General features: G+C 35.4%; 9 protein-coding genes across 9 annotated transcripts; 5 read left to right on the forward strand and 4 right to left on the reverse strand.

Annotated features, from left to right (window-relative positions):
* Positions 1–113: 113 nt before the first annotated feature.
* On the forward strand, positions 114–3,197 carry C29E4.10 (Putative galactocerebrosidase). The gene is made up of 11 exons (NM_066325.5): positions 114–251; positions 294–368; positions 476–814; positions 1,127–1,257; positions 1,327–1,482; positions 1,526–1,641; positions 1,686–1,813; positions 1,889–2,319; positions 2,599–2,696; positions 2,745–2,992; positions 3,036–3,197. The coding sequence occupies exons 1-11, from the start codon at positions 123–125 to the stop codon at positions 3,120–3,122; spliced, it is 1,938 nt and encodes a 645-aa protein (NP_498726.3). The 5' UTR covers positions 114–122; the 3' UTR covers positions 3,123–3,197.
* A 125-nt stretch (positions 3,198–3,322) lies between these two features.
* Positions 3,323–3,880, forward strand: C29E4.12 (Protein FMC1 homolog). Its single transcript, NM_171199.7, has 2 exons — positions 3,323–3,637; positions 3,692–3,880. Exons 1-2 carry the CDS (start codon positions 3,420–3,422, stop codon positions 3,798–3,800), a joined length of 327 nt encoding a protein of 108 aa, NP_741234.1. The 5' UTR covers positions 3,323–3,419; the 3' UTR covers positions 3,801–3,880.
* Positions 3,881–3,982: 102 nt separating this feature from the next.
* kle-2 (Condensin-2 complex subunit kle-2) lies at positions 3,983–7,859 on the forward strand. Its single transcript, NM_066326.9, has 7 exons — positions 3,983–4,090; positions 4,165–4,914; positions 4,964–5,489; positions 5,823–6,203; positions 6,254–6,508; positions 6,603–6,787; positions 7,307–7,859. The coding sequence occupies exons 1-7, from the start codon at positions 3,989–3,991 to the stop codon at positions 7,571–7,573; spliced, it is 2,466 nt and encodes an 821-aa protein (NP_498727.2). The 5' UTR covers positions 3,983–3,988; the 3' UTR covers positions 7,574–7,859.
* gsto-1 (Glutathione transferase omega-1) lies at positions 7,808–9,284 on the reverse strand (the record flags this gene model as incomplete). The annotated part of the gene is made up of 4 exons (NM_066327.3): positions 7,808–8,120; positions 8,171–8,297; positions 8,836–9,055; positions 9,139–9,284. 4 exons carry the CDS (start codon positions 9,282–9,284, stop codon positions 7,861–7,863), a joined length of 753 nt encoding a protein of 250 aa, NP_498728.1. The 3' UTR covers positions 7,808–7,860.
* A 1,819-nt stretch (positions 9,285–11,103) lies between these two features.
* On the forward strand, positions 11,104–12,334 carry col-90 (Putative cuticle collagen 90). The gene is made up of 2 exons (NM_066328.6): positions 11,104–11,957; positions 12,058–12,334. Exons 1-2 carry the CDS (start codon positions 11,156–11,158, stop codon positions 12,171–12,173), a joined length of 918 nt encoding a protein of 305 aa, NP_498729.1. The 5' UTR covers positions 11,104–11,155; the 3' UTR covers positions 12,174–12,334.
* let-754 (Adenylate kinase) lies at positions 12,241–13,867 on the reverse strand. The gene is made up of 5 exons (NM_001382927.2): positions 13,694–13,867; positions 13,383–13,573; positions 13,013–13,261; positions 12,817–12,939; positions 12,241–12,543 (listed from the first exon to the last, which is right to left on the reverse strand). The coding sequence occupies exons 1-5, from the start codon at positions 13,863–13,865 to the stop codon at positions 12,523–12,525; spliced, it is 756 nt and encodes a 251-aa protein (NP_001370509.1). The 5' UTR covers positions 13,866–13,867; the 3' UTR covers positions 12,241–12,522.
* A 1,021-nt stretch (positions 13,868–14,888) lies between these two features.
* On the forward strand, positions 14,889–18,091 carry C29E4.15 (DUF2189 domain-containing protein). The gene is made up of 4 exons (NM_001129209.3): positions 14,889–15,003; positions 15,051–15,169; positions 15,219–15,373; positions 17,764–18,091. Exons 1-4 carry the CDS (start codon positions 14,988–14,990, stop codon positions 18,017–18,019), a joined length of 546 nt encoding a protein of 181 aa, NP_001122681.1. The 5' UTR covers positions 14,889–14,987; the 3' UTR covers positions 18,020–18,091.
* C29E4.9 (C6 domain-containing protein) lies at positions 18,042–19,331 on the reverse strand. The gene is made up of 4 exons (NM_001350363.2): positions 18,764–19,331; positions 18,437–18,509; positions 18,274–18,368; positions 18,042–18,145 (listed from the first exon to the last, which is right to left on the reverse strand). Exons 1-4 carry the CDS (start codon positions 18,976–18,978, stop codon positions 18,094–18,096), a joined length of 435 nt encoding a protein of 144 aa, NP_001337279.1. The 5' UTR covers positions 18,979–19,331; the 3' UTR covers positions 18,042–18,093.
* Positions 19,332–19,364: 33 nt separating this feature from the next.
* Positions 19,365–20,380, reverse strand: C29E4.11 (DUF1752 domain-containing protein). The gene is made up of 2 exons (NM_001350364.5): positions 20,234–20,380; positions 19,365–20,098 (listed from the first exon to the last, which is right to left on the reverse strand). Exons 1-2 carry the CDS (start codon positions 20,369–20,371, stop codon positions 19,610–19,612), a joined length of 627 nt encoding a protein of 208 aa, NP_001337306.1. The 5' UTR covers positions 20,372–20,380; the 3' UTR covers positions 19,365–19,609.
* Between the last annotated feature and the right edge of the window lie 485 nt (positions 20,381–20,865).

The following is a 20,865-nucleotide window of genomic DNA, read 5'->3' on the forward strand; positions in this document are numbered from 1 at the left end:
AAAATAATTTTGAGGGGAAATAACATTTAGTAATACGAAAACAGATATCAAATTTCAAATGAGTAAGTTTATATTAATTCATCATTTTTTGTTTATCAACATCATTCCTTCAATCATCCCCAATGTTTTCAATATTTATAAAAATTATCTTGATTTTACCAAGTATTGCAACTAAAACAAATAATATAGACATAAAATCATGGAGATCTGCTCAAACTTTTGATGGATTTGGTGCAGTCAGTGGTGGAGGGGTAGGATTCAGTCCAATTTCAGAGAAATTACGAAAATTTCAGGCGACTTCTAAACTTTTGTTCACATATTTCTCGGAGAAAAGTGATAGAAAACAAGTTTTAGAGAGCCTTTTCAATGTGAGTTATAGTTTATTTTGCGTCTGTAAATTAGATAAATATAATACAGGAGCTTAAATAAAATTTAAAATTAACCTTTACTCTTCCCATTCTTGAATAATTTCCAGAAAGATAATGGTCTACAACTGCTGAAAGTTGAAATGGGTGGTGACGACCAAAGTACTGAAGGCACCGAATCATCACACGAATCCGAAAAAGGAAAGATTTCAAAAAATAATTATGAATTTCAATTAATAAGTGAAGTTCGTGAAATTAATCCGACAATTCCAATTTGTGTACTTCCATGGGCATTTCCTGGATGGATTGGTAATACGCCATATGATAATGTGACAGAAACTGCAGAATATGTTGTGAATTGGTTGAAAATCGGAAGAGACACCTGGAATTTTGATACATTTTGTGTTGGAGTTTGGAATGAGAGAAATTTCTCAGAGAGCTATGTTAAGGTAGATATAACGAAAACTTTTTCAAATTTTGGTTCGCTAAATCCTACGGGGCACCGTCCATCTGTTTGGAATTTAATGAAATATTCACAAAGTTATACCTTAGAGTTATACCGTAATTCCTACAATTACTCAAATCACATATCAAAACTCTCAAATTAATTCACAAAGCCAGATACATCACGATTACAGTAGGGGTGGCAAAAGAAAGTTCTACACTACAGTATCCTAAGAGTAGCACAAGACATATAAGTTTTTGAAAAACACATCTTACTAACACTGCAATCTAGTGTGATATCAAGTTTTGATATTTAGGAACTTCGAAAAATTCTCAATCTCAATGGTTTCAATGAGACTCTGATTGTGGCTGGTGAAGGATTTCGAATGGATGACAGTTATTCAAGACTTCTTGACAAACGATTTATCAATGAATATGACATTATAGGGTATGAAGAAAACCTTGTTATTTCTTTTTCAGCGTTTCAGAGCACACAAAGTAAATATTTTTGATTCAGAGTTCATTACCCAGGCGGTCGAATTCCTGAAAATGTTCAAAAAAGTGGTAAAGTCATTTGGGCAAGCGAAGATTATAGTACAGACAACAGGGACACCGGGGAAGGATGTATGGCGAGAACTATGAATTGGAATTTTATAAATGGAAATATTACTGGGCAAGTTTTGATTGTGAACACACAAAATATAGTGGAAATTCAGAATGATTTCTTGGCATTTAATGTCTGCGTTTTATCCTCAACTCCCTTGGTATAGATGTGGTCTCGCACGGATTGATGAGAATAAGTTTCAAACTGAAAAAGCTTTTCATGTTCTAAGTATGATAATAATGTGCAAAAAAATTGAATCACGACTATTTCAGAATACATTACTTCTCATGTTAAGCGAGGATGGAAGATTTTAAGAGAAAGTAGTGGTAGATTTGATGGTGGAGGAACATATGTCACTTATACAAATGGAAAAGATTCCACCATTTTTGTAGAAACCATGGTAAGACTTTAATATTAATTATGAGAAATTGCTTCAAATGATTTGAGAATAAACATTTAATTCAAAAAATTTCAGAGTTACAAGAAATCTTTATGCGAATATTCATCTCCACGGCCATACCATGTCAAGCCAAGTCAACTTATTCGATTTAAATTCTCTGAAATTCCATCATTTCAAGGATTAAATATGTCATTAAACTTTGGACCTTCAAAGTTCTTTTCAAAATCTGTCAATTCTACAATTACCATTCTTCTTCCTGTTAATTCATTTGGAATACTCACTACACTTCCAGTTTCAACTCCGAAAAGAGTTACTATAAAAACACCATTGGTTCCTTTGAATTATCACGACGACTTTGAAAATTATGAATTCGACGAGGAGCCAAAGTTTTGGATGCCACAAAAAGGATCATGGGTGGTACGAAATGGACGGGCGGTACAGAAAGTGACACGCCCATCAATTAGTTGGTGCACCTCACACATTCGAACTCCATATGCAGTTATGGCGTAAGAATTGATGACTTTGACCTATGAGGAACTACAGTATACCGTATTCCCTCTAATATTTTTACACCTCTTTTCTCAACTTTGGCAGCTCATATCTCAGTAGTAGTTTGTTCTATAGAAAAGTTGTCAACTGATAAAAATTTAGATAGATGTTTTTTCTGTAGTTTGTAGTTTGTTAATTATTTATATGTCCAAAAAGGAGATATGAGGTGTCAAAGTTGAGCAAAGGGGTGCAAAACTAATAGAGGAAATACGGTATACGGTATTCCTTCCATTTAGGTATCGAAAGAAGAATAGTATTCTAAACGCCGAGGTCAATATTCCAAAACACTCAACAGCTAAATCCATCATTCTAGGTATAAGGAGTAATTGTAGTGGTATGTAATTAGTGTTGTGATTCATATTAAAATCTATTACATTTTCAGGATGTGACATAGAAGTAATAAACTGTCGTGGAATATTTGTTGAGATTGAATTTTCAAATAAAAAAGTAACTATATTTTCCGATTTCGTTGACCGTTCAATAATTGCTGAATTCAAAGCACGAAGAAAAGTAGAATTTGGAAAGTTTTATAAATTCTCAATTCATTTACTGGACTCGCATCTCTTCATAAAATTCGGAAATCATCATGTGATGACTTCAGTGGAAATTCCAGAAGAACAATTAAATAAGGTTATTAAAATAATCAATTGAATTTCAAATATAATGTTTTCAGACAAATAATGACACTTTATTCGTGATTGGCACTGGAAATTTTGGCATCTCCGAATGGGATAATATTTCAACAGATTATTTTCACTGAGGCTGATTAATTACATTCAAAAAGTATTTAATATTGCTTGGGCATGTTTCTATTAAAATAAATGTACCATTTTATAATTTACCACATTATTGGAAAATGTCAAAATCAATTGCCACAAAAAACTAGATTCAAACTTCCGCGCAAATGGTACCGCAACGATGCTCCGCGTTTCGCTAAACAACGCGCGCCTCACGCGCGCAGTTTGAATTGAGAACGTTTTCCTGTTTTCTTTTTTTGTCTGAATTGTGTTATTGTGCTATTTATTATCCCTTTTTTGTACATTTTCAAAATTAAAGTATGGCCTCTGCTGTTGGAAAAGGAGTGACCGCTTTCAACACCATCAAAAACATCATTTCGGAACTGAAAAAGGTCGACAAAACATTCTCCCCGAATTCGGCACAATATAAATACCTCATGGAGCAAATGAAAGCCGACCAGGTTACAACAAGAAGATATTCAAAAGCCGAGAACGAGTCAGAGAGCGTTGCAAAACTCTATTTGAGCTATATTAAAGGGTTCGTTTGTTTTATGAGAATAAGAAAGTAATAATCAATATCCATTCATTTTAGAACCCGACAGCTTAATGAACTTCAAGAGAGATATAAGGGTGGCGAGAAGAGTGTTGAAGAGGCTGCTGCTATTGTTGGATTGAAACTTCCAGAACAAAAGAAACTTTAAAATACTTAAAATTGTTATTTCTTTCTCGAATAGATTAGATTCCTGTTTTCTTTTCAATCAAAATAAAATACTTCGTTTTTAAAATACTATTCAGGTTTTTTATAACTTCCTTATGGTTTTCGTACCATTCTATATCTTTTTTATAGTTAATCATCGCCAGAGCATTGGAATTGTTGTTTCAGGTACAAATGACTAGGAATGCTCCTCCAGGTCAAGAATCGACAGATTTAGCATGGCTCGTCACACCCGCAAAAGATCTTGTCGAGAACTTCTCAATCGACGTGTTGAAAGTAAGGATAATTTTTTTTCACGGTTGTATCTTTTCTTTTTCGGTAAATAAAATAAATAATTGCTCGACTTTCAGGCACTCGCCGGATACCTCGAGGTTATCAGACAAGAAAGTGAAGACACAGATAATCAGGTGGATGCAGCGACAACTTACAGATTGTTCGATTTTCAACGAGCATGCCGGATTATTCAAGGATCGTGTGCCGTATATGGTCGAAAAGTAGATCATGTCTATGAACTGACGATTTCAGTTGTGGATTTAGTCGAGAACAAAGGTCAAGATGATGGAAACACCGGCAGTAGACGAGGAGCTGGAAGACGGAAAAATTTTAATTTGGGATCGACGAATTACGACTTGGCTGATATCGACTCACTGAAACAGGAAGCTCTAGCAAATTTTGAGAAGACAGTAAAAGAAGAGAAAAAATCGATTGATGCAGTGAGAATGGTCGAGAATGCTGAAGTTATAGAGTCTCAATATGAGCGAAAAAGCTGTTTAGTAGCAAAGCCAACCCAGTTCATGTTCAAGCTCAATTACGGCCAGCTCAATCGTACTGATGAACAAATTTTGAATGCAAAATCTCGTCCTGATGTTATCGGAAAAGTAAAAGATTTTGAAATTAAAAAGTCGAAAGTTAAACACGATCAACAAATACTCTACTCCCATGATTGTTATCGTGGAAATTTAGACCAATTCACACTACCTGGTGCTCGTTGGATGCCAGATAATAAGGAATTGGCAGCTAATTTTGGTGTTGCTGATTTGGAAGTTGAGTTAGATTTGGAGCAAGAGCATGAGAAGATCAGTGCATATGGACCGTTTAAGGTAAGTGGTAATAATTCGATGAAACATTTTCAAAACTTGATTTCTTCAGGATCCTCTCTCTGGCCGTGAAGTTGTTCCACCTCCTCGTTGGTTCATAGAGCAAGAAGCAGTTCGTCAAAATCAAGAAATTCAATCTCGTGCCACATCGAGAGCCATCACAATTGCAGCTAAAACTCTTCGAGATTCTCAAGGCTTTGGATCTCAACCAACTCGTCTCTCACAACCATTTGTTGAACGACATCGACAGAGTAATCATTTGAATGATTTCTTGTCATTTGTGGAGGGAAGAGTTAATAAGAATCGCCCGAGCACTCATCTTACCACTGGCTTAGTTGATATGTTCGTTGATAACTTTGGATCTGTTATGCAAAACGATGAACCAAACACTAGTAGAAGACCTGATGAGAATTACGCGCCCATGGACTTTGATGATGATTTTGGTGGTGGAGGAGACGATGACGACGATGATTATATTCGAAATTTGTCCAGAAGGGATGAGAAGCGAGCACCGGCACCATGGGACGAGCTGGATAAAAATCATATTATTTGGTACACGGGAGACGAGAATCTGCCAGGTATTTGTTGAATTAATGGGATTCTTTCGGTATTTTTTAGATTATATATATATATGAGCCGTGGACCGCACCTCCGGCGCGGCCCCCGACTTCTGGAGCTGAAAACCAATTTTTCTGAAACTACCGTAATCATACAGTACTCCTACCGTAATCATACAGTACTCCTACCGTACCACCATTGTACCACTACAGTACCCCGACTATATCCCTACACTAACCCCAACTCACTATCCCTCCAGAAGCTAAAACTTCGCAGACTACAAAGACTACATAGACTACAAGCTATGGACAAACGGAATAAGCGCTTTATATATAGTAAATGATATATTTCAGTCGTTAGCAAGCCGGTAAAAAAGATCACGAAATTCCAACCAAAACCCGCTGAAATGTTGGCTAGGAAGCAACGACGTGAGGAAAAGATCAATAAGTCTCGACGAGACGAGTTCATGGAAACTCACGACTATCTGCAGGATTACTACTATTGGAGAAGTGCGGCTCGTATAAATCCGATTAAGGACTGGAAGATAGAATCACTTCGTACTGCTATTCTAGCCGAGAAGAAACGAAGAATCAAGGAAAAGACTGCAAAAATCCGAGAAGCTCGTATCCAGAATATGCAGAGAAAACGGACAGCTCGTGTGATACCCGTGGAGCAATTTGAACCGGTAACAGAGGATATTCCAACGTCTAATAGAAGAACCCTCGGAGCTGAATGTAAGAAATTTCAATTTTATGAAATTTAAACTGAATTATATTTTTTCCAGATGACGACGTAGTCGATGAAGATCTTGCTGCCGAAGTCGAGCTCTCAATGTTTGGAGGTGGGTTCGATGACGACGAAGAAGACGTGCGGCCACGTGGTGAACGGCCTCCTATGGCTCCAAACAACCTAGAATTCGATGCTCTTCAAACAGATTTTGATATTCCGCCTGCTGAATATGTTCCATTAAGATTCGAGGATATTGATGATGCCGAACTGAACAGTGTTATCAATTTACCTGGAAATTTGCTCATCGACAGTAAGTTATTTGCAAAATTTTATAATAAAATTTTAAAATTAATACTTTGAAATTGTACTCTCTCAAGTCTATCAAGTAAATTTTCTATTTACAGAAGCTTTACCATTGCTCAAGAAGTTTGCTGAAAATCGAACAGATCGCGAACAAATGGCTTACGAGATGGCTAAAGCATATGAAGATGTGGATGTTGCCGTGTCAACTCTACAAGAACATGTTGACAAATGGCATTCTCGAATGGAACCAATCCTCGAAGAAGGAGAAACTCGAAAAGAGTATGATGTATGTTTTAGAGTATTTAATCTTAAAGGTGGAGTAGTGCCAGTGGGGATTTTGTCTAAATACACTTATAGTGATTCAAAACAACCGAATATCATAATAAAACACTCCAAAAAGTTTTAGATTTTTCATAATTTCCGGTCAAAGTTTTGGCAAATTGCCAAAATTTTGAAAAATATGAGCTTTTGAGGTTATTTAAAGAAATGTCGTATGTTTCGACCCCTACAATGTTTTAATACAATTAATTTAAACAAAATTAAAACAATAAAAAATGTAATAAATTTTTTTGGTCGACTTCCAAACATATGAGTGGCAAAAACTGAGTAATTGCCAGTTTTTGACAGTAAATAAAAAAATTTTCAAAAGTTTTATCATGATATTTGGTCATTTTGGAACCAAAGGAGTGGTTTTTAACAATTTCCCCACTGGCGCTACTCCACCTTTAATATTCTGGTCAACCACAGTAATTTGAAAAGTCAAAATGTCTAAATGTTTGAATTTCTCAATTATAATAATTTTCAGGTTCACGCAGTTGGTCGTGCTGTCATTGGCCAATACGATATTGAAGGTGGCACGAAACGTTTACTAGATTTGGTTATGGATCGTCCATGGTACGAAATCAGTCGATACTTCCTTTCGTGCCTCTTTATGTGTAATGTCGGAAATGTCATGGTCAGCGAGGACATGGAACTGCCACTCGAGGAAAGAATCAACTCGATGAAAATCACACTACTCAAAAGAGATATGCATTGTGAAATGTTCAAGGAGGCTGGCGCTCTTGATGCCTAATTTATAATTATTGTTTTTTTTGCATTAAATCTCCCGAAAACCATCTTAATTTATTTAAACATTCCTCATTGTCTCTACTTGTATCTCGATTTCTGGCTATACTTTCATTTTACTGTATCAATTAATTAACTTCTAGATGCCAAGTATTTTTCTTCTGTTCGTTATGGTACTTTACTGACTGTACAATAACTTTTTTTCCGACGAATTACCACTATTTCTTTGATTGTTTTTTAATTACGTCCTTCATTTTTTATTCAATCTTAAAAATAAATCGACTGGTTTTAATATCAAAGGCCCAAATCATAATTCAATTCCTGGTGCGTGGCATATGCGTTCATGAATGCAGCGCCATGTTCCAAAGATTGGGTGACGGATTGAACAACATCTGAAGAAATCATTTTCTGGAACCATTTTGTCAATTTAGGATATTCTTCTTCTCCTGGGAATTCAATTGTTGGTAAATCGACAACTCCATCCAAACTAGCTGACCACCAAATTTTCTCAAAAAATGGAAATGATAAGTAGTCTGGATAACCTGGTTGAGATCCTGAATAGTTTGAATTTGGTCAAAAAATTGTATCGATTAATTGAACTCACCAGCATAAAAATCATTGGCCAAGAGATTTTCAGCTTGTTTCAAAACTTCAAAAACTTTTCGCTGCTTTTCATCTTTCAAAGTTCGGTCTCGCATGACGGCGAAGAGCAATGGAACTGCATGGGCTACCTGAATTGCTTATTTAAAACAAAATAGTTTAGAAAATAGAAAAATTCAAGATCATATTTGAATTTCCTCCAAAATGAATAGCCACGCCCACTCTCAAACCAATCAGAGTTTTGGACTCCAAACACTCATCTGATTGGTTGAAAAATGGGCGGAGCGAATAACTGATTTTTTATATTAGAGGAAGTTCAAAAAGGGGATTAGAAACTATGTATGTTTCCTTCCATTTTTAAAGGTATTGGTATCGCTGCGCCTTCAAAACAACTGTAGAGACGTGCAGATCTTTTTTTTTATTTTAAAAGTTTTAGTTAAAGTTCTGGTAAATTGGCAAATTTCGAATAATGTGCTTTTAGTAATTTCGAGCATTTCGGAAAGTGAAATTTAGAACTCGTATAAAACAATCATTTTTTGGACGACTTCCAAAATTAGGATAGAAGGAAACTAATGGTAAATAATTGCCATTGCATTAGTCTTAAACCATGTTTATTGTTTTTATATATAACACTTTTTATTTCTTTTGAAAAACAAAATAAAACCAAACCGCAGTTAACCTGTCCGCTAGCAGCTTTTGTTGCACCTTTTCGTACGGGTCAGTTGGAAGAATACGAGTTTCTGGAAATGCATCATCCAAATATTCAGGAATAAATCCAGACTCAATGACCACTTTTCCATTGTGCTCTACTGCTGGAGCCTTTCCCTGATAATGTTTTGTCCAGTACCATTCAAGTTTGTCAGTTACGTTGAGATTGACTACCTCCGCTCTGAAAATTCAATGGTTTTTTTCTTAAAAAAGTACTTTTCATATGTCTATTTTAGAAACTAATAAAATAAATAAACTACTCACTCAATTCCTTTAGCTGCAACATAAAGCATTGCTCTTTCAGCCCATGGACAGAATCTCATGTTGTAGACACGAAAAGATCCCTTTGATAGCGGAGGTTCCGCATCTCCTTTTCGAATTGCTTTTGATGTTACTCCGGTTAAAACCATCTATAAACATCTACATTTTGAATTTTTCTACAGAAAAATACATTTGGACAGTACAGAACAAATTTCAAGCCAAAAATATATTTTCTACTAGGAAGGGTAATTTGTGTAGAAGGTAGACATTAGAATGGTTATAAATGTATAATTTTAATACTCCAATATTTGAATTCAAACAGCAGTGATCGTGCGGAATAAAAATTGAATAACTAACTGGAAAATGTTGAAAAGCTGAAAAATTGATAAGAAAGAAAATATAGAAAACTGATAAGAATTACAAGAAGTGAAAAATGATCTGATGCAACAAGTAAACACATCAAATTAGGAGTGGAACCGCTATAAAAAAAGTTATAAGAGATCTGGAAATTAGATCATTTATGTCACTTTCAGTCTTTTAAATAGCGGAGCAGCGCCAGTTTTGTATTAGAAAACACTTATAATGGTCCGAAAATGACCTAAATAAATGACCAAATATTGATTTCCAACGTTTTCAGACAACTTTTTAGCAAAGTGCCAAAAAAACATGTGTTCGGTTTCCAAACTTATGTAGTTATCGCAGACTATAATATCACCTTCCAAACAAATGAACATTCCTCAAAACTTGATTTTAGCCCTTTTATCCTACCGAACAATGTGATATATCTGTTATCGAAAGATGAATAAATGAGATATTAAAATTAATCAAAATGTTCGAGTAGAGCTTTTTTAAATCCCAATGCAATATCAATATAAGTTGTGTACTTTAGAAAAAATCAGAATTTTTCGATCTTCGATGCTTTTCCCATTCCAACGTTCAGAGTGTCTTGACGTGACGACCAAGAAGAAGAGAAAGAAAAAAACTCGTTTTTCGCACTTTCTCCTCACTTTTTCAATGTTCAAAAAAGGATAAGGCTACGTAGACAAACTATGAATGGTTTGTGAAAATTATGGAATTTAAGTTAACTTTGGTAGAAGCTCGGTTTGATGGAAAACAAGTTTATATTGGGCTCACTGTTTTTTTAAACAGAAAATGGTTATTTGAAAAAGAATTTTCAAAAGATTATTATTTAACTCATACAAAAAACATTACAAGTAATTAAAGATAATTTCAAAATAAGTTATAATATACAAAACTCACATACAAACAACTGAGTAGGAGAGTCTACATATGAATTTCATATAATTTCATTACTCTGTTCAAATGCATCCTAACTTCATTCAAGTTCCTGAAACATTTTTTAACTGCAAAAGTATCCCATGCTTGCAGGTTTTTTTGGCTCTGGAAACATGCTGAATATTGCTGTTTTAATCGATTTTCAGAAAAAACACGCAAGTTTTAATATTTTGGAATTTTTAAGCTTATGAATTCTCCAGTTTCCACTTACAGGAAGATCAACAAACATCATTTCTCTTTTAAACTTTTTCACTTACATCGAAAATATAAGTTTAACTTCCAGGAAGATAATTCTTGTATTTATGATATTTGTGTATTTCCATGGGGTACTGTAATTGTATAGCACTAAATATTAAATTTCAATTTTTTTAATCTAGAACAAGTTCGTTTCGAAATAAAATCATTTTTCCTGAAATATGAAAATACATTCTAATTCAGAATAATCAGAATAAATCAAATAAATAATTATTCCATATTCCACCACTAATCATCAGTCATATCCATTAATCAACTTCCTTCATCATCATTCCATCCAACTGACGAACAACACAACAATTCGAATTTTTTTTCGGTTTTTTCTTCGATCGGATCAAGTTTTTCGGCGAGTTTTTGCCGCCGCCAAAGGGCGTTTACGAGAGAATGAGTATAAAAAGGATATGTGAGGGTAATTGCATTTATCTGAATTTGAATTCCATTTGGAATCAGCGAATTCTGATTCAAAATCATGTCGACTATTGGTTATATTGGTGCTTCAATTTGTCTTCTTGGAGTTCTTTCATCTCTTTTCTCAATTAGTCATATTGTTAGAGATATTAATTCTCTGCGTGATGAAGTTGAAGGACGTGTTGATGAATTCAAAGTATTAGCTGATGACACGTGGCAACGTCTTCTTGTTCTTCAATCCCCAACTGGAGAAACTGAAAATGTGATGCCATCGATCTTCCGTTCAAAGAGATTCGTCTATCCAGGAATGTGCAATTGTGACAGTAACTCTCAAGGATGCCCAGCTGGACCACCAGGACCACCAGGACTTCCAGGAAAGCGTGGAGATGAAGGAGTTGTTGGAGATCTTGGACGTTCTGGAGCATCTGGAATCTCACTTGCAGCTGTTCATCACATTCCAGGAGGATGCATCAACTGCCCAGCCGGACCAGCTGGACCACCAGGACAACAAGGACCAGTTGGACCACAAGGATTCCCAGGAGTTGTTGGAACATGTGGACCATCGGGAGATGATGGACAACCAGGACCAGCTGGACCACTTGGAGATAAGGGAGCCCAAGGACCAAAAGGATTCGATGGAGCCGATGGACCAGATGGCATGCCAGGAACTGCATACTTCCCAGGAGCTGTTGGACAACCAGGAGAGCCAGGATGGTTGGGACAACCAGGACTTCCAGGAAAACACGGAGAACCAGGACAAGATGGAGAAGAAGGACCAAAGGGAGCACCAGGAACACCAGGATCAAATGGAAGAGATGCTTATCCAGGACAACCAGGAAAGGCTGGAGAGCCAGGAGCTGTTGGTTAGTTATTTTTTATAATCTGAAGAAAATTAATTATTTCAAAAGCTCAATTCTATTTCTAGAAACCAATAAGATCTACTGAAATTTTATATTTTTTCAGGAAAAGACGCCAACTATTGCCCATGCCCGGCTCGTCGCGACTCAAAGACCGAAAGTGTTCACGAGCCACCAGCAGCTTCCCAAAATGGAGGTTACAGAAAGGCCAAGAGACACTAAACGAAGCCACAGTAAATTATTATCTTTTTTATTATCCTGTTTTTCATTCAAAACTTTTAAGAAAATTAAATTCGAAAGAAATTCATTTAAAAAACTTTTTGGTATAGGAATGACGTGGGATTTAGCTAACATTGAACAATTGAAATAAAACACTGGGAAGGAAAATAGGCAATTACGATGAGGAAAACACAGGAAACGGTGGGAAAACACGTCTAAAAGAACTACTGAAAAGTGAAATTTAGAAAAAAAAACAATGAAATGTGACAGTAACTGAGAAAATGTTTAAATACTAAGAGAAAATTGTGACTATTTCATTGGATTCCTATCATTGGGAGCATTTAATGAGCCATTAGACGAATGAGACGCGTTCCTGAAAATTTTCTGGTGTTTTTAAAACTTTTGGAATAATGAATCACATACTCGGCATTTAGTGCCCCTTTTCTCCCACCTTTTTGCCGGAAGGAAACAAATGGCGATAGCTAGGAGGCAAAAAGGTGGGAGGAAGGTGGCAAAAGGATGGACGGAAAGTGGGAAGCCCAAAAAAACAGCGGATCTAAATTCCGAGTAGTGTAAAGAAACGCCTATGATCATATTCCAATTTTCTTCATTTCTAAGATCTTCAATAAATAGTTCAATTCTGTACCTTCTTCTGGGTAAATTTGGCGAAGACTTGATCAATATGAGCCTTCACGTCAGTCATTGGCTTTGCGGCATCAACGGCCACATGAACTCCGTGTTTTTTGTAATAGTCGACGAGAGGAACGGTCTGAAAAGTATTGGTTATATTCGTTCTCTTGGATCAATTTGAAAATACAATTCAAAATGCAACAACTACATACCATTTGGTGATATTGTACAAGTCTCTTTCTAAGAGTCTCCTCGTTATCATCAGAACGGCGAATCAGTGGCTCTCCAGTGAGATCGTCCTTCATTGGAACCTTTGGTGGCTTGAATTCCAAATGGTAGCTTCTTCCGGAAGCAATATGGAACAGACGACCAGTGATACGGCGAACAAGCAAATCATCGGCAATGTTGAACTCGACGACAGTATCCAAAGGTGTCTTCCGACGTTCGAGGATCTCATCAAGCTGAAATAATGCATTTTAGATTTTATAGGCAAATATTTTCAAGAGAACTCATCTAACTTTCATAGAAAATATTAATAAGAATGAGACACGTTGTCTTCTTTAATAAATTAATTTTACCCACCTTCTCCGCTTGTCCACTGGTGCGAGGGAAACCATCCAAAATGAATCCGTACTTGCATTCCGGTTTCTCCAGCTTTTGCTCGATAAGTTTGCAGACCACCTCGTCACTGACTAACTTTCCAGCATCCATTGTTGCTTTCAGCTCCTTTCCAAACTCGGAGCCAGAGGCAACTTCAGCACGGAGCAGATCTCCTAAAATTTTGAAAAATTCATCAAATATCTATTTTGTAAGAAAAAACTCATTAGTCTGGAGTTATTTCTACGAAAAACATTTTTTTTCCGAATAAAAAATTCCTTGACTTGAAAACCTACCAGTTGCCAAATGACACGAGAAATATTTCTGAGCGAAAGCGGGAGCTTGAGTTCCTTTGCCGGATCCTGGTGGCCCAATGAAGATGGCACGAATTCCACGAGCCAAAGTTTCCGTAGGCCCCGCTGATTGAGTAGCTGGCTGAGCACTTTGTTGTGTTTTCGGGACTCCCATAGCTGAAATTATCAAATTAAATTATTTGGAAAAAAACTATTAGAGCCGTGATTGCTTGAAGAGCTTGTAAAAAGCAAAAATCGATAATATGCGAACAATGCAATACCAGTTTAGAATTAATTTTAATTTCAATTTCAAACCATTTTTCAACTAAACAATAATTGATTTTGCTGAAAACTCAGATTTTTTTTAAAATTAATGATAATCGTAGATGTTGTTAATATTGAAATAAAAACCATCAAACTAACGAACTCTTTGGTGTATTCAAAGAACAATCGGTCTTGCGAGTGAACGAGACGGCAATTTCGAGCGAAATGAGTGAAAACTTCGATAGAAATTGATAAACGAGAGAGGTTAACACGCAAGGAAAAAATCAAAAGGAAATGTGATTATTTTTCAAGAAAAAATGGGGCGACGTTAACGTAAAATTGTAGTTATGGAAAATTAAGTCGAGCGGCAGTAATTCAAGTTATTCAAAACCGGGCTTAACATTGTAAATCCGGAAGAAAAAAAAGGACTTTCTAGCGTCTGAAATAGATTATCAACTACATTTATCGTAAAAACGGCTTTCTTATCACTTATTGATGAAAAATAACTGGAGAAATGCAAGGAAAATTAATTTAAAATGGATAAAACTCAAAAGCCTTGGGGCGCAGGTCCCGCCACGATCGTGTTGGCAAAGCTGTGAACTCCTCTCGGAAAATCCATAAAACTAGCGCGAATTCAAAAAAAGACGCTCACGAGGTTGTGAACTCAAATGTTACAAATGTAATTTAAGATTTAGAACGAAACAGGCTTAAATAAGAAGAATTCAATGAAAATTACATGCTTAATTTGTTTAATAAAAATTCAAGCTTTTAAGCATGATACGATACCCCAATTTGCGATTTTAGAGCTTATCCTAAATGCAGAACATTTCAGTATTTTTTTAGGATTATCTCGATAAAAATTTTCTATACCGCCCAAAACGGAGAAAAACTACGCGCGCAAATGAGAGAAAGAGAGAAGAACGGGGTCAAGGAGACATGAGAAAAGACGGTGCGCGTAGAAATTGGTCAGAATTGTGAATTCGTAGTAGGAAAGAGGTTCCATCATTGATTTTTGATTTTCTAGTGACTGGAAATGGCTGGAATACGAGGTTCGTTTCTTTAATTAGAGTAAATCGAATATAATAATATTTTCTAGATCGACTCTCGTGCCAAAATATTCTTAATTTGCTTGTAAGAATCCCCTTGGCAACTTTATCAATTCATTTTTTCTCACATTGGTTGTTCACCAGAGATAGAGCAATTCAATTAATACAGGTCGAACACTTTAATTTTATTTTCATCGAAATTGATAATTTCCTTTCAGATTTTCACAAAAAATCCCATGTTTCATTTGCCCGGTCGTGCAGCTCAGGATTTGAGCACAATTCAGAAAATGGCTCGATTTTGGCCACCTCATAAAGGATATGGAATGGGGGAATTCTCACTGGTATTCACAATTTGTCTCGTTTTGTTTATAAAGTAAGATTTTAGATTTGAAAATTGACTCAAAAGCGAATCAGAAAACGTTAGAAAGGCGCAGTGTATGTGTGTTTGATAATGTAATGTCAATTGTGAAACTCCAAGCACACTTACTGTTGTATATTGATGACAAGAAGGGAAAAAGTTGATTAAGATGAGTGTAGAAAGTAATGAATAGAATGAGAGATCAATAGAATGAGAGAATGAGAGAATCGCGATAAGTTCACGTTGACCCAAAGATCACGTCAGTATTAAAGGCGGAGAATGGACAGTGGAGAAATTATTAAAAACTAAAACTACACTAATCCAACCTGAAAGATCTTAAAACGAAGAGAAAAGGGAACTCAGATAAACGTTTTCGCTTCTATTTAGAAGAAAAAAGCAGATATATTTAGAAATGGCGCTAGCTCCTAACACAACATAATTAGAAATGCTTTTTCATCTAAATAGCAGAGCTTTTTAACTAAATAGGTCTACTCTTTTCTAAATATAAGCGCATTTTTCTTCTAAATATGTCTACTTCTTCTAATTAGAAATACTTTCTTCTTCTAAATAGTTCTACTCTTTTCTAAATATAAGTGCGTTTTGCTTCTATTTAGACTCGGTTTTCGCCTCCTATAGACTCGGAATTTTTAAAAGTGAATTTTTGGAAAATGTGATTTTGGATTCCGGAAAAAAAAAAGATTTTCTATTCTCGTTCAGCTCCCCTGCCGACCCTGTTCGTTCACTTTTCCCACAGGTAGTACAGGACAGTAACCTGTGGAATCTAGACACCTCTTCTAAGCCTGCTACCGTTCTCGGAGAAATTTTCTTGCCATCACCCGGAGTTGAACCCTTGACCTTCTGCTTCACGATCTGAAACCTTACCTGTTTAGCCAACCTTGCGCGTGTGAGAACTAGTTGCGACGCTAATTAAGTAGTTCATCGACTTTTTTGCATTTATTATTCCAGACCAAACGTTTTAGAGGAAATAATCTTTGGATTCCACTGAAGTTTATTATCAAGAAGATTTGAAGTATTGATGAAGCTTGTGCCGACCATTCTCGAAAAGTATGATTGGTCACTTTGATAAATACGTTATGCTCGTCTGATTTATCACTTCGCCCAAAGCGATGATTCTAATAGTTTATGAAAAAGTGGAAAAGAGGAGCATTTAATCTCCTATTTGAGAGAATTCTATCCCTTTCCTTGACTGGAAAGAAAAAACCGCTCTATGCTCCACCCAGCGCCGGAAATCCAAAATTTCTCTCAGCAGAAGCTGCCGTGAATCTCGTACGTTCCCAGAGAAACTGCAAGATCTTGTCCTTTCCTCGATCGATGCTGCCGGACATCTCAATACCCGCGACCGGAGCTGCCGGTCATCGCACTTTTCTTGACACAAGCTGTCGGACCTGTTACTTTCCTCGACATAAGATGTCGGAACACTCACACTTTCCTCGACAGAAACTGTCGGACTAAACTCTTTATCGCAAAAACCTATCTGGTTCAAAAACTATTATCTACTGAAAACTTATGAGACATCGCGCGAGCTTGCACACTAACGGTCGAAATCCCTGACCTAATTAGGTGTCGTCCTCTTCTATTTAGGTCTAAATAGATCTGCCATTTTTACGCTGTTCTAATTAGATCAAACCCTGATCTATTTAGAACTAGTTCTTCTATTTAGCTCTAATTAGTTTTCCGATTCTACCAAATAGGTCTATTCCTTCTAAATAGAAGCTAACACGTTTGTCTGAGAAATAATACGAGCATAAAAAGCCAAAGAATCATCGTTCACGAGGAAAATGTTGTGTGAACGATGCATATGAGCGCACGATCGAAGTTTAAAAAAAAAGCGAAAAAAAAATGATAAACGGTTAAAACAGAATGAAATTACGTCGTTACGCACGAAATCTCTCTTGCCGCAACAAACCAATTGGTTCAGTGCCGGGCGTGGGTCTCGACGCGCTCGCAAGTACTGTAATGGGCGTGGCTTAAGATTGCAAGCACAGAAATAGTTGTACGAGTTATAAAAAGTGTAAAACTGAACGGATTTGAACGGAAAAAAATGTTATAATTATTAGAATAATTATTGAAACAGTAATAATTATTTGATTTGGGTGAGAAATGTGGAAATTTCATAGGAACCCAAATTAGAGACTTCAAAGCTAGCAGGACTGATCCGCATGGGTCAAAATTGTCAACAATATGTTTTTTTTATTGAAATATACATATTCCAACATTTTAGTAGTTTAAACATACGACAAAGATTCAGATTTCTCGAACAGTGGGGCACACTCAGTTTCATCGCTTTTTGAATCGAAATTAAAAACAAAAATCCATTTTGTTTGGGTACAAAACTAATAGAAAAAATTCGGTTTAATAAAAGCTATAAACTTTCAAATTTTCAGATTAATCGACTTCCCTACAGTAACCAAATCAATTTTCGGAATCCGTTGCACATCTCCAATTCTCAATTTCTTAGTGACTCCAATTTACACAACATTCATCCCATTCATTTTACTTTTTCCAATGATGAGACTCTCGGAAATGCACATTTTTGTATTACTTTTGAACTTTATTCATATTCTTGTTTCTTCGTATATTGTCTATGCTTTCTGGTATTTCATGAAAACCGAAAAGGATTGTAAAGAGAAAACGGAGTAACCTTTAATAAAATGTCTATTACAATTTATATCATTCATTTTATTACTTATTAATAAATATATTAGATTTATATATCAACAAGTTCCAATTGTGACTCGACATTCCACAGTAAAATCCGATCTTCCACTGAAAAAAATGAATCTTTAAAAATTGCCAGTCTAAAATGTTAGGGCTAAATATTGTCAATTCCTTGTTTCCTTTGACATAAAACTTCAAGATTATTGAATTTTCCTATATTGTAAATTTGAACTTACTTATAAGTCCAAACATTTCCAGTACTGCAAAGCAAAGCATTTGCCACTGAATTCGCACTTCCACATCCACTTCCCAATGACGTACTCACTGAATCCTCAAAATATAGAACTTATTTAATAGAAGATGGATTTCAAGAAAATCGTGAATTAATTTAAAATTTACCACGATGACATTAATAGCAACAGTTTGCATGCTGCCATCTTCCGGTATACAATTGATTTGTGCAACGTCACACCTGAAAGGTTTTAGTTAGAATAACAAAGTATTATTTTATTTTTTAATCATGGAAAGCATTTTTAAACTTGAATAGAACATGTTTTCACTTTTGACATGTAAAATCTTGGTTTCTTCGGATTTATCAAATACATTTTAACTCGTTAAAAATAAGGTACATTTTTAACAAATATTTTTATAGTTGAATAATTCTTGATACTGAAAAACAGCCGAGATCAGGAAAAAAAGAAGGTTTTGTAAATTGTTAAAACAAACCAGTTGGCCGGATCAACACCTCTCAGAAAATAAGCAGTTCCAGGAGTTTGAGTAGAAGTTGGAGTGAACGAAGAGCCGGAAAGTGTTGAAACATCACAAGATGGACAATTTCGAAGTGCAGGAATACTACCAACTGTTCTTGTAGACATACATCCAAATAAAGATGGAATTATAGAAGTCAGAGACAATATAATTGAATATTTGAAGAAAATCATGACTTTGTGATGGTATCAAATGAATTCATAAAGTGAAATGAAACAGTAAGATCGACAGAGTAAAAGCGGAAAATTACAACAAAAACTGTTGACTATCCAGGTCAATTTATGATAATCGGTGTGGATAATTTCATAATTTAGGGGTGTCTGAATGAAAGTAAAAGTGTTTAGACATCATGAATCTTAACTTTTTATTACTTTTATATATTTAAAAATATATAATTTTAAAATTAAAATGACTGATTATTGTCAAATTTGTTTGACTTACAAAATTATATATGGCTGAAACTGAACAATCTCCACTTCTGTCTGCCTTTTGTGTAAGAACTACCTGCCTTCAGGGTACAATGTCTGCAATGTGACCAGAATTTAAAATTGCTATTTTTCAAAAGGCAAAATATTTATTTTTTATGTTAATTTTTGGAAGCAATAATTATAGCTTAGAAATATAGGATCTAATTATTAAAAACTAGTAAGAGTATGATAATGAACTACACAAAAACATTGTCAACAGTAACCGTCATTTCAATTGCACATAAAAAAAATTTCAACTAATAAAATAGAATTTTGTAAATATATGTATAATCGAAAACTTATTACAAATCTGGAGTTGAAGAAGATTGACAGTTGCTCAGTAATTTCTTGGAATATAAATTGCATCTGTTGGGCTTCCATAAGAAGTTTCAGAACCGGTTGCAGTAGGATTTGGAGATGAAGAATTTGCTCTTCCCAAATAAATTGAAATATCTTCAGATCCATTATCCGACAGTTGTGGTGATCTTGACCTTGATCGTCTTCGTTCCCGTATTCTAAAATTGGAATCCCTCCAATTTGGATATCTTTCTTCAATCCATTTTAATCCATAAATATCATCATCACACTTTTTTGTTGATTGTGCCCATTTCGCCCAAGAGACTCGTGCTGTATTATTTTGTTTTACCCATCCGAATCCACGTTGAGCATAAGCAGCTGGATTCACGACTTCAGTTCCATCAGCAAATTTGTGATAAATTGGAAGCAACTTTTCTGTTGGCGATTTAGGTGTAGTTGGTCGAGGTGGGGTCTGCCGATCATGAATTGTTGGAGAAGATGTTGAAGGAGCTTTTGTTGTGCGTCTGGGCTGAAACTTTTTAATTTTTAAAATTCTGGATTCGTTCTTCTATTTGTAAAAATTCGCAAAGCCTTGCAACAAATGGTCACTTTTTAAAATCGAAAATGTAGTTTAGTTACTCGAAAAAAACTTTTTAATTCTAACCTGAGCTTTCTTGTGATTTTTTCTTGTATCTCCAAAATCTCTATTCAATGGTTCTGGGGGCAATATATGATTTTGTGTCGGATGCAGTTTACTTGGAGACTGAGGTGGTGGTGGAAATATCAAATCAAATAAATCCATTTGTTAATTCTGAAAAATTAATAATTCAAACGATTTGCAAGGAAAATAAGTCGGAATTATAATTATACAAACTGATAAATATAGTTATTTAAACTGAGAAAAATTCATATTGCTCAATTTCAAACCATGTAAATATGTATGTACATAGTATAGAGATTTAGACATGTGGAGGGGGAAAGATGGAAAGAAAGAGAGACGTGTAAAAAAAGAAGAGACGCAGACAACTATGATATCCTACGGGAGAAAAGAGAAGGGTCATTGGTCAAGAAACCAGCAGATCATGAGAATACCTACTTTTTGGCGAATTAAGAATTTAATTTAATAATTGCCTACCTCATGCCTGCCTACGTGCTAACCTTCCCATTTCGTTCAAGCATGCCTGCCTACGAGCGGTTCTAAATTGAAGTGTCAAGCTTCTGGTCATTAACGGGCGTCTGGTTAAGTCCGGCTACTCATCGATTCCTAATTCCAATTTTACAACTGGTATCCAACAA

The sequence above is a fragment of the Caenorhabditis elegans genome, chromosome III (genome assembly GCF_000002985.6).
Source record: "Caenorhabditis elegans chromosome III".
In the NCBI taxonomy this organism is placed as follows: domain Eukaryota; kingdom Metazoa; phylum Nematoda; class Chromadorea; order Rhabditida; family Rhabditidae; genus Caenorhabditis; species Caenorhabditis elegans.

Bases quoted from the DNA above. Each gene is read 5' to 3' on its own strand.
- C29E4.15 (NM_001129209.3), top strand. The intron at 15,170-15,218 runs GTCGAACACTTT...ATTTCCTTTCAG, and splicing joins GAGCAATTCAATTAATACAG to ATTTTCACAAAAAATCCCAT. The intron at 15,374-17,763 runs GTAAGATTTTAG...TCAAATTTTCAG, and splicing joins TGTCTCGTTTTGTTTATAAA to ATTAATCGACTTCCCTACAG.
- kle-2 (NM_066326.9), top strand. From the start codon at position 3,989: ATGACTAGGAATGCTCCTCCAGGTCAAGAATCGACAGATTTAGCATGG. The intron at 4,091-4,164 runs GTAAGGATAATT...CTCGACTTTCAG, and splicing joins TCTCAATCGACGTGTTGAAA to GCACTCGCCGGATACCTCGA. The intron at 6,788-7,306 runs GTATGTTTTAGA...AATAATTTTCAG, and splicing joins AAACTCGAAAAGAGTATGAT to GTTCACGCAGTTGGTCGTGC.
- C29E4.10 (NM_066325.5), top strand. From the start codon at position 123: ATGTTTTCAATATTTATAAAAATTATCTTGATTTTACCAAGTATTGCA. The intron at 1,483-1,525 runs GCAAGTTTTGAT...GTGGAAATTCAG, and splicing joins ATAAATGGAAATATTACTGG to AATGATTTCTTGGCATTTAA. The intron at 1,642-1,685 runs GTATGATAATAA...CGACTATTTCAG, and splicing joins AAAAGCTTTTCATGTTCTAA to AATACATTACTTCTCATGTT.
- col-90 (NM_066328.6), top strand. From the start codon at position 11,156: ATGTCGACTATTGGTTATATTGGTGCTTCAATTTGTCTTCTTGGAGTT. The intron at 11,958-12,057 runs GTTAGTTATTTT...ATATTTTTTCAG, and splicing joins TGGAGAGCCAGGAGCTGTTG to GAAAAGACGCCAACTATTGC.
- let-754 (NM_001382927.2), bottom strand. From the start codon at position 13,865: ATGGGAGTCCCGAAAACACAACAAAGTGCTCAGCCAGCTACTCAATCA. The intron at 13,574-13,693 runs GTAGGTTTTCAA...TCAAAATTTTAG, and splicing joins CTCGTGTCATTTGGCAACTG to GAGATCTGCTCCGTGCTGAA. The intron at 13,262-13,382 runs GTGGGTAAAATT...GCATTATTTCAG, and splicing joins CCAGTGGACAAGCGGAGAAG to CTTGATGAGATCCTCGAACG.
- C29E4.9 (NM_001350363.2), bottom strand. From the start codon at position 18,978: ATGATTTTCTTCAAATATTCAATTATATTGTCTCTGACTTCTATAATT. The intron at 18,510-18,763 runs GTTTGTTTTAAC...AAAACCTTTCAG, and splicing joins GGTGTTGATCCGGCCAACTG to GTGTGACGTTGCACAAATCA. The intron at 18,369-18,436 runs GTAAATTTTAAA...CTATATTTTGAG, and splicing joins TTGCTATTAATGTCATCGTG to GATTCAGTGAGTACGTCATT.
- C29E4.11 (NM_001350364.5), bottom strand. From the start codon at position 20,371: ATGGATTTATTTGATTTGATATTTCCACCACCACCTCAGTCTCCAAGT. The intron at 20,099-20,233 runs GTTAGAATTAAA...AAAAAGTTTCAG, and splicing joins AAAATCACAAGAAAGCTCAG to CCCAGACGCACAACAAAAGC.
- C29E4.12 (NM_171199.7), top strand. From the start codon at position 3,420: ATGGCCTCTGCTGTTGGAAAAGGAGTGACCGCTTTCAACACCATCAAA. The intron at 3,638-3,691 runs GTTCGTTTGTTT...CATTCATTTTAG, and splicing joins TATTTGAGCTATATTAAAGG to AACCCGACAGCTTAATGAAC.